The sequence below is a fragment of the Gadus chalcogrammus genome, chromosome 11 (genome assembly GCF_026213295.1).
Source record: "Gadus chalcogrammus isolate NIFS_2021 chromosome 11, NIFS_Gcha_1.0, whole genome shotgun sequence".
NCBI classification, from domain to species: Eukaryota; Metazoa; Chordata; class Actinopteri; order Gadiformes; family Gadidae; genus Gadus; species Gadus chalcogrammus.
Window position 1 is genome coordinate 2683164 of NC_079422.1, and position 11424 is coordinate 2694587.

The 11424-nt window shown below is 41.2% G+C and overlaps 1 protein-coding gene across 1 annotated transcript; it reads right to left on the reverse strand.

The window, feature by feature from the left end:
* Positions 1 to 2335: 2335 nt before the first annotated feature.
* On the reverse strand, positions 2336 to 2842 carry LOC130391622 (twist-related protein 2-like). The gene has a single exon (XM_056601844.1). The coding sequence runs from the start codon at positions 2840 to 2842 to the stop codon at positions 2336 to 2338; it is 507 nt and encodes a 168-aa protein (XP_056457819.1).
* Positions 2843 to 11424: the final 8582 nt, after the last annotated feature.

Below are 11424 nucleotides of genomic sequence, written 5' to 3' on the forward strand. Positions count from 1 at the left end.
TCGTCCTCCTCGTCCTCCTCCTCCTCCTCCTCCTCGTCGTCGTCTTACTCTTTCTCTGACTCTTTCCATTGTGCTTGGAGAACGCTGAACTCACCTACTGCTTTTTATAGTGCTTACACACCTGATTGTTGTGTCTGCAATTAAGCAAACAAGTGTTTGCACACCTGATGACTGTGTTGAACCAATTGGTTGGACGGTGTGGTAATTTGACAGTCAGTGCTTTGGTATTGCAAGGACGTGACTTCATGATAGATTTTTGTGTGTAATGTATGTTAAGTGTGTTTAGTGTTTTGCAAATCACTGTGTGTATTGTTTTGCAAAAAGTGTGAAGCTGACATTGTGCTTATAGTGGTGCAGATCTGGGCTCATGTTATGATCCTTGAGTGTAAGGTTTTGATAATAGTGTCATACTTTTGATTTTAGTGTTTAAGCAATCGAAAAAAAATGTAAAAGAAAACACACAAAAAAAAAAATTCACAAAAAAATGGGCCTTTTCATTTAAAAAAACTAAGCTGAAATTATAACAATATATAAAAAGAATACGTATAATTGTTTTTATTTTTGAACTACTTTTATGGAATTATTTTTGATCATCAGCTAAAGTTAGGGCTGGCTCGTTAGGCATTAACTCGTCTAAACCTCCTTTAACGGACAAATCTCAAGTACAAGGACTTTAGGAGGAATGAAAGATTGGAAATGTTTTATGAATTTATTATAAAAATAATAAATGATAGGCGCCACAAACTGAGAACCGTAACGCATTAAAGAAATTAATTTGGTATAAATAGGTTAACTTAATTTGGTGTTTTGCACCAAACAAGGAGCAATACGTTATATTGGGATCAATGGCATTGTAAGGCATCTACAATGTCTTATTGGGATATTGAGATTTGTAAACATTAAAGTTAATTCAGGAAGTATTATTTATGTGAATAGGCCTAGTTCATAAACTATGAACGAAACTAAATAGGCTCAAATAAAAATATTTTGGTGACAATATGAACCGTCGTTTTTTGGACGTCCCATTAAAACAGGAGTTGACCGAGCCATTCAGGCCATTGGCTATATAGTGTCTAACATTAACACCAAATCAAAATCCTTGCATTTCAATTAAGCTTGTCTTATTAAATTACAAACCTTACCTTGAGGCACTATCCTGTTTCTACAAATATTGTTGAATTACATTTAATCGAATAGGCCTTCTCTTCAAAAACATTAAGATCAAGAGATAAAATAATTGAAATAAATTAACAGAATTCATGTATTTACTTCACTAAATAACCTAGGCTACTTGTTTTTAAGTTTATTTACTTTCCAAATATTTTCAAAAATAAAATACAACTGAATTAGTTGTTTAAATGTGTATTTGTTCAAATATAACGACATATATAGAATAAAACATTAATAATATACAAAAACATTTTGTGTTTTGCTGTTTATCTGAATCTCGGATGTTAATCAAAGGAAATAACATTATAGATATAATAATAATAACATTATTAAAACTATGAATCGGTGAAAACTGGGATTTGTGCTAATATAAGCGTTGAGGACAGGTTCTTCCCCATAGTGGAGGCTGTTGAGTGTTGGCCTATTGGTGAAGAGACGCTTGGTTATAGGGGCTACATGCTGTAAGAGCTCTTATCTATAGGGCTCTGCCATTATGTTGTTGTTACTATACAATTTATTTATTGCTTGTTGTAAAATAGTCCAACATATTTTTAAGTAGGCCTAGATTAACAATAAACACGCGAAATGGGATTAATAATATTGACATGAAACAATATAAAAGGGTAAAAATAACATTTTAATATAAAATGCAAAACATATACAAAAATGTACATAGATGATAAACATAGGAATGTGTTAATTGCACTGCTTCTTTTCCTCCAATGTTTCACAAATAAATAAATAGATGTATTCTGGTTATCGTATGATAAGCAGTAGCTTATTCTCTCACAAAAACACTGAGACAACTCGATTGCTCTTTGACTTCCAGAGAATCGAGTCCAAAGCATAACCAAAAAGGTACATTCGTCGTCAACAATAGTAAAAGGTATCAGAAGGTATTGAGCTCACAATACAAATGCATGAGACTTTCAGGGTTCAGAGTGGACCCAGACCCTGTAACTCTTGGTCTAAGTGGGTCCTCCTGATTCCAGCATCGGACCCCAGATCGTCCCGTCAAAGTGATAATCAGCAGTCATCTGGAAGTAAGAGGATCAATCAAAAGGTGTTTTTTATAGGCCTATATACGTCTCCCCCCGCCGAGCAAAATTCTAACTGAACACATTGTATGTAGGCCTATTTGGAGTTTCCTTACAGCATACAGTTTTCAAAGGGTTTTTCCTAGTGCGATGTTGACCATCTCCATCCTCCACACAGAGAACGCAGATCTCAACCTCTCAGGAGACTCACAACCACAACTTGCCATTTTGGAGTCCAACTCCTCGCTTTGCAGGACTTGGAAGAGAAAATCGATGTATCTGGCAGCAAGCTTCAGTGTTTGTATCTTGCTTAATTTGTCTGAGGGCAAAGTAGGAATGATTTTCCGCAGTGATGCAAACGCTTGGTTCAGAGACTGCGTCCTCTGCCTCTCCCGCCCGTTGGCCATGACCCTCTCCGTGTGGAGCTCTTCAGAGGACTGGGAGCTGGGGCTGGACCTTTTCCCTCCCTTCCCGGGGGTTGGACTATCTGAATCCTCCCCGTCTGTCCGACTCGATCTCCTTATTTTCCTCCCACCTCTCCTGGTTTGACTGTCCACTTCTCCCACGCTGTTACCGAGACTGTCCATAGGAGAGCCAGGGGAGCTGCAGCTCGACTCTCGGGTCTCCTCAGACATCCCCTCGGATGACGAGCAACCAATGACCTGACATTAAATCAACGGGTAATCCTGTCCTGGTTCCTTCTCTCTTTGCCCCGCAGAATCCATACAAATGACCAGCGATGAACGCAAGAAATTTCTGATCATTGACAACTTTAGGGAGTTCTTATAGTCTACATTTAAAGAGCTTTAGGAAGCGATGGGATAGGCCCACACATGATAGCTACAAGGGGTGGGGACCACCAGAACCATCACAAGGGGTGGGGGCCCCAAGAACCATCAATGGGTGGGGGCTACTTCGCAAGATAACAAATTAGCCCACACGTTTTGTGCTCATGGAGTAGATGTATACTGCCAAGATAAAAATCAATATGAATATAATTTATTAGCCATTTTTCGGTGTAGTTATAGTTCACCAACATTTTTCTTCGTGAGCAGAATTAAACATATTGAAGGGTGTCTGATTATATTTATTTATTATTACATTATTTTTGACGAAAATAAAGCCTTGATGTGGCTTTTATGTTTCATAAATGATTTACTAATCTCAGTCAATATTACAATCTTCATTTTTAACAAACACGCTGCAGCTTTACACTCGACCACAGGATAGCATTGTTTTTCTCACAGGGGTATATTTACTGGTATAATAAATATGTTGATATATGCATCTGTTCATTTGTTTGCAAATTCCTTAGTTCCAGTATGGTGAAAACCTGCGAGATCCCACCTGATGCTATCCAATGGATTTTAATAATATATTTACATTCAAACATTATGTTTATATATACTTTGTCATATCCTTGTGGGGCTAGCAAATGGTGTGATTCTGATGAAGCTCAACATAAAGAAGGTTTTGAAAAGCCCTAGCCATGTCGTAGGTTTCCTTTGACACTGCTTTGGCGCACAACTCCAAGCATTTTTTCAAACTGGCCAACTGAAGAAGGCATACTAAGTAGACTATAAAAGTTACATCTATGAAGAAACATGCAGCTAAATTGTAAACTGAACATGTTTGAAAAACGTATTTTGTCCTTTAATTATATAGGAAACATTTTGACACACAGCCAAACCGAGGCAATACACAGAGGAGCTTCCATCTCTCTCTGTGATATTTACCAGGATGTGTGATACAATATCTGTCTTGTTTATGAGGATGTTTATTTTGATTAGGTTGATGAAGCCTGCAGTCCAGGGGAGCAGCACCTGGTTCAGGAAGCCAGAGGGCGGTTAGGATCAGAGGTCAACACCACAGAACATCCACTTACAGCGGAGGCCTAGAAATAAAGCCTTGTTCTCAACCCGCCAGCCAACCACAGCGAACCAGGATGTTCTAAATGGGACCTATGTGTTACTCCTATCTTCAACCCTCATACACTGGAAAAAGGGTTTTAAGCCGTACTTCATCTGATTATTATTTTGTAATTCAATTCAAATAAACATTTTTTGTTTTATTTTTAAAATAACTTTTTTTTATTTCAAAATACTGTGAAATATAGATATTTTTAATTAGGAGCTCAATTAAGAAATATCCATTTTGACAAATGTAAAATTTTAAGGTTGTGTATGAACTGATTAATAATTTTGTCATTCAATCCAAATAAAAAAAAATTGTTTCTTCCTAAAACACTTGATTAGGAGCTCAATTTAGAAATATTTGTTCAGGCAAATGTACAATTTCAAGGTTACGTACAAGCCTGCGCATGCGCATTAAATACAAAGACGCTTACGACTACTGGACCAAACCGCAGTGTTGCCAACTTAGCGATTTTGTCGCTATATTTAGCTACTTTTCAGACCCCTTTGGCGACTTTTTTTCAAAACAGTGACAAGCGACAAATCTAGCTTATTTTTCAGCTGCTATTGGTGACTTTTTGAGGTGGTTCTGTGAGCTACATTTTGTGGCGGCAGTAGCTCAGGTGGTAGAGCGGGTTGGCTGGTAAACTGAAGGTTGTTGGTTCGATCCTCGGCTTCAGCAAGCAGAGTATCGAGGTGCCTTTGACACTGCTGATGCTGGAACAGAGATTTCCAACTGTCCAGCAGAAGCGCCCCATGGCCATGAAGAGGCGGGTGCCGAGCGGGAAAAAATGATGATGATGATGATGATGATGTATACAAAAAATTTTTCATGTTTAAATGAGAAACAATTGTTTGATTAAATTGTAATCTTTTTGATTGGATAAAACAAATTATTTCTGATAGATATTTCTTAAATGAGAAACAATTGTTGGAGTGAATCAATATTTTTTTGTTTAGGATTTAACATACGATTTAAATGTATTAACTTCATTCAAAGAATAGAATTATACTTGGTGCCAAGTTGTATTATTTTGTTTTTATGAACATAGGAAATATTGTTTGAGGCAAGCTATATATTTGTCATTGGCTCAAGTTATGTAATATAGATGTGAACCATTACCCTTGTTTTTTTTAATTGGTTCAACAGAAGGCTTTTTCCAGTGTAAGGTGTTCGGTTCTGTGGGACCCGTTTTCAGTTTTTAGCTTTATAAAAGTGATACAAATAATTATTTTTTTGAACTAAGATTCATTGGCTTTGGGTCATTTTCTGTGAGGAACCTAAATCAGAAAACATTTTCAAGGACCCCCCCCTGTATACCCCCCCATCACATTTATATTACACACAGGGTGTTCGGGTCCAGTGGACCCGGAGCTAGTTTAAGTGTGGACATCATAGGTTCTGTGCACCCTCATTTTCCCTTTCTCCTCTGTGTGTGTGTGTGTGTGTGTGTGTGTGTGTGTGTGTGTGTGTGTGTGTGTGTGTGTGTGTGTGTGTGTGTGTGTGTGTGTGTGTGTGTGTGTGTGGAGAGTAAAGCAGGTGAATGGGCCCTTGGTGTGAGCACCCACAGTGTGCACCCACTGTTCCCGCACAAGGTTGCAACATTGGAGCACCCAACACTATCTACACCCATATTCCCACACATTTCACCCTCTGTCTTGCGGGAACCAAGCTTGGGGATCTGACACTATAAAAAATCTCTGTCAGCGTGGTTCAATACCACAACTGATCAAGATGGCAAAGCTATTCTCTGTTCAGACTGCCTTACAGTTGATATTTGAAGAGACAGAGGGTTTTGATGGTGATGCTGAGGAAACAGTTTCAGAAAGTGAGGATAACATTTCTGAAAATTCAGAGTCTGACACTGAGTTTGAAGAGGAGGATCAGCATCAGCCAGCTCCGAAACGTAAAAGACAAATACACAATATACCAGCCTGTCCTCCTAGAAAATACGACCGCATAGGTCGTTTGTACCGCCCCAAATTACGACCCACTGGAGCGTATTTAGCGCCTCTAGCGGTCATGCAAATAACGACATTCTGAAGTCTCGGGGCCGCTCGTGGACGCTCGTGGTTGCTCGGGACGCGCGTAGCCATATTAATCGTTATTATCTGAATGGGAAATGCAATATTTTAGGACAGATACACAATTAAACGTGTTTCTAATGACATTTCTAGCGAGAAATGTACATTTTCCTTGCATAATCTTCAGTCAGTGAATGTGTATGATCTTTATTATCTGAATGGGAAATGCAATATTTTAGGATCGATTCAGCGTTAAACGTGTTTCTAATAACATTTCTAGCAAGAAATATACTTTTTACTTGCATAATCTTCATTCAGTGATTGTGTCTGATCTTTAGTTTTAGAGTTATTAGGAAGATTTAATCGTCTCGCTCGCATGTTTCAACGACGTCAGGTTGGGGACGCTGCTTTCGCTAAACTAGCAGCTCACGTGTTTCCTGCGTTTGTGTTATTAAACCGTTACTTTATGTAACTTTTAATGACATTGTAATAACCACAGGCGAGGTATTGAGCGAAGTAAGCTTGATAGCAGGTTTATTGGATTCCACAATCGGACAGGCAGGCACAGCTCCACCGGAATACTACAACAACCAAAACACCCGCCCGGAAGGAAACCCCAGGAACCCCCTCTCAGAAGGCCCGCACCTTCCTCCCAAACCCTGTGACGCTAAACTATCATCTTGTTAGAAACCCGTTTATCTGAGAGCCAACCCAGTAGCCAAAAGCATACGTTGACAGTGTACGTTTTCGTGAACACTGGATTACGTCGCATTTCAACATAAAATAGCGTGCTAAGCACACACACACACACACACACACACACACACGCACACACGCACACACGCACACACGCACACACGCACGCACGCACGCACGCGCACGCACACACGCACACACAATGCATTTCGCTGCTAAAACAACAACTTGGGCTGCTTCTCGGACATTTTGGGTGGATTTTGAACGGTATGTGGGCAGGACGTTTTTTGCAGGCAGGACCTGGCAACCCTGCGCTGTTGCCCGAGGTGAAGAAATGCTCCGGAGCAGATCTGGATCCACCATGGCCAAAATAATTGTCATGAATAGCATGAATAGATTCATGCATTATCATTCAACTTGAACATGTGTTTTTACAGTATAGAGTGGTGGAGGGATGACGTATGTTGGCAAACCCGGAAGTGAGCGTCGACCTGGGTTTCCCTTGACAAAAAGCCAACGGGTTTTTCCATTGGATTTTGGATTATTGCAGAAAAATTAGCATCTTTGAAGCACCTCCACAAAAACTGAAAAATAATAATAATAATAATAATAATAATAATAACTGTGCCCCAAAGAACGAAATGTAAACCAATGCATTCTGAATGGGAGTGTTTCTCTGATTTTTCCATGCTACACAGAACGAAATGTAAACCCATACAAATAAAGACTTCATGGTCATAATAATTAAAATATCATTAAGCTACTACTGAGTGTGTAGGGAGGTATTCTATTTTTTTCAACGGGGCTGAATCCAGTCACTTGACCGTCATGGTTGCTATGGTGGTTGCTATCGACCGCCCCCTCTAATACTCGTGGCTCTAAAGGTGCGAACACACCAAGCGCGTTACTCGCGTACGACGCGTATAAAATCGGCAATTTTTCCATAGGGAACCATTGGTTTACGCGCGTATGAGACGCGTACACGCGTTACATGCGTATAAGCAACATTTTACTCGCGTTAGGGGCGTATGAGGCGCGTATATATACGCGCGTATATATACGCGCGTACATATACGCGCGTACGCGAGGAGTTCAAAAAATTGAACTTTTTACGCTCATACGCGCCGCAATAGCCAATCAGCGTTGAGCTTGACCCGACGTCACTGGCAGAGAGTAGTGAGCTTGGACAGAAGCATACGGCCGACATCTTTCTTTATTCTGTGTGGAAATAGTAACATAGTTACGCCATTAAATGCTTTTATGGAAACATTTTTAGCGAGAAATGTGCATTTTACTTTCATAATGTTCGCTCGGTGAATGTGAAGGATGTTTGGTTTGATAGTTATGACGAAGAGGGAACGCTCCGTTCACTTGCATGGACAGAGTCTCTGGTTACTAAGCAACCTCAACGTCTTGGCGGACTATATATCTGCTGATCAACACTACGAATGCTGGAAACACACCAGACATACCATGTGAAGTTATTTAACCAGATTATTGTTATTGGAAGTGATGGAATAGGTGACTGAGTCAACAACATTTAAGTAAGCTGTATAGGGTCTCTTATATATCAAAGGGGGTCTCAAAGGACGCATACGCTTCAACCTGTGGCTCCAGCACTACAGGAAATGACTCAGCAAGTGCTCCATCTCGTTTCAACTCACCCAGCGGCTCGCTTGCAATATTTTGGCCTGAAGTTCTGTCCAGACCTACACCCTAGCCATCCAACATGCATATCTGAGAATCAGGCCTCTCTTTAATAATGACAAAAAGTTATGAGAGAAACACACATTAACTTTTTGTTATCATAAGCGGCGTGGTGCCGGCTCCTTTTGACCTTTTGACCCCCGACTTCAAAACGTGGCCACAGGCCAGCTGTGTCTACACACCTTTAGCCAAAAATGTACACCTCCATCCCACAAAAAATGGGGACTAGAAACAAACCTCTGTCTTATGTACATTTACTGTACTGTTGGAGGTCACGCCCCTTTCGAGATAGCTAGGGATGCTAAAATGTTTACACACATTTCCCGGGGCCCCGTGAACGACCTATCCGAGATTTGGAGTTCTAGCCCTTAGAGAAAAAAAGTTTTCCCAAATGGAGTGTCATTTGGACAAAGCCCCTCAGAAGTGTAGCCTGCAAGACCTAATGGTCCAGAATGTGGTGGAAAAACAGTTTTTGAGATAGGATGGTCCTACCACCCTGAAATTTTAATACCTTATTCTAGGGCCTAACTTGGACCTCCGCTCCGAAACTTGGCCCGGTCGGACCCCGAGGGCAGGAAGGGGGGGCCCTTCCTGCCCGAAACTTGGCCCGGTCAGACCCGAGGGCAGGCCCCCCCTTCCTGCCCTCGGGTCCGACCGGGCCAAGTTTCGGTGCGGAGGTCCCAGTTAGGCCCTAGAATAAGGTATTAAATTTCAGGGCGGTAGGACCTTCCTATCTCAAAAACTGTTTTTCCACCACATTCTGAACCATTAGGTCTTGCAGGCTACACTTCTGAGGGGCTTTGTCCAAATGACACTCCATTTGGGAAAACTTTTTTTCTCTAAGGGCTAGAACTCCAAATCTCGGATATGTCGTACACGGGGCCCCGGGAAATGTGTGTAAACATTTTAGCATCCCTAGCTATCTCGAAAAGGTCGGCAAAGGGGCGTGACCTCCAACAGTACAGTAAATGTACGTAAGACAGAGGTTAGTTTCTAGTCCCCATTTTTTGTGTGATGGAGGTGTACAATTGTGGCTAAAGGTGTGTAGACACAGCTGGCCTGTGGCCACGTTTTTGAAGTCGGGGGTCAAAAGGTCAAAAGGAGCCGGCACCACGCCGCTTATGAGATAACAAAAAGTTAATGTGTGTTTCTCTCATAACTTTTTTGTCATTATTAAAGAGAGGCCTGATTCTCAGATATGCATGTTGGATGGCTATGGGTGTAGGTCTGGGAAGAACTTCAGGCCAAAATCTTGCAAGCGAGCCGCTGGGTGCAGGTGCAACGAGATGGAGCACTTGCTGAGCCTGGACTTTCATAATCTTCGCTCTGTGAATGTAAAGGATGTTTGGTCGGATGTTACGACGAAGAATCATAATGTGAATGGGAATATTCTATAAATCTCTTGATATCATCTTTCGTCTCAACACTTCTGCTGCAGCCACTTAAAGTCTCACTCCGAGAACCTTAAAATATGAATCAATCCATTAGAAGTATGAAAATATCTTCCCGGTGGTGCAACAGAGCAAACAAGGTGTCCTTTGACATCTACGTTTCGAGACGATTGCAACAGTGCCACACATGATCATATTTGAATATGTTTCGGGGTAGTAATTAGCTGTCGATTTTGGAGGCCTTTATCAATAATGACCAGCTATAGATTTGCTTCCCGATGGAGATTTTTGACAAATTACATGTTAATTAGCATCTACACGTTAAGCTGAGTCCAATGAGATCAAGCTCGGCCTCTTGCTAAACCGAGATCATGTCCTAGACCTAGGTGTACCATGTAAAATACATGTTACCATTAGCTAGAGTGTCGTTCTTGGTGTCATTGGACTCAGCTCAACGTGTAGATGCTAAATAACATGTCATTTTTCACAAATTTCTATCGGGAAGCAAATCAATAGCTGCTCATTATTGATTAAGGCCTCCAATTTCGACAGCTAATTACTACCATTAAACATGTTCGAATATGCTCATGTGTGGCATCGTTGTAATCGCCTGGAAGCGTAGATGTTGAAGGACACCTTGTTTGTCCCGTCACGCCACCGGGAAGATATTTACATGCTTCTGATTGACTAATGAATTGATTCAGCTATTCCCCCAGAAGTCTGGGGTCAAAAGGTCAAAAGGAGCCGGCACCACGCCGCTTATGAGACAAAGTTAATGTGTATTTCTCTCATAACTTTTTGTCATTATTAAAGAGAGGCCTGATTCTCAGATATGCAGGTTGGATGGCTACGGTGTAGGTCTGGGAAGAACTTCAGGCCAAAATCTTGCAAGCGAGCCGCTGGGTGCAGGTGCAACGAGATGGAGCACTTGCTGAGTCATTTCCTGTAGGGCTGGAGCCACAGGTTGAAGCGTACACACACACACACACACACACACACACACACACACACCCACACACACACACACACACACACACACACACACACACACACCACACACACACACAATGCATTTCGCTGCTAAAACAACAACTTGGGCTGCTTCTAGGACAGGGGGTCCTTTGAGACCCCCTTTGATCTATAAGAGACCTCAAAGTACAGCTTACTTAAATGTTGTCGACCTGCAGTCACCTATTGCATCACTTCCTTTCGGGCTTCGGCCTCCTAATAAATATAATATTATAATTGAATGCCCTCCTTCATATATATGATACCTCCACCACTGGGACGTGGCAACAATTCTCCAAATCCATATGGGGAGGGGGGGGGGGGTGATGCTTGTGGACAGTAGGGTTGTACACTAGACATAAATAGGAAGCAAACTCAGGAGAAGGAATGACCTCTCGCAAATATATATTTAATAAATTGTTTCAAATAACCCTGCCTCGTTAAATCATTGAGCTTGGTGTTTTGCTTTCAAAAATA

Excerpts from the sequence above, each read along its gene's own strand:
- LOC130391622 (XM_056601844.1), bottom strand. The coding sequence starts at position 2,842 with ATGTCTGAGGAGACCCGAGAGTCGAGCTGCAGCTCCCCTGGCTCTCCT.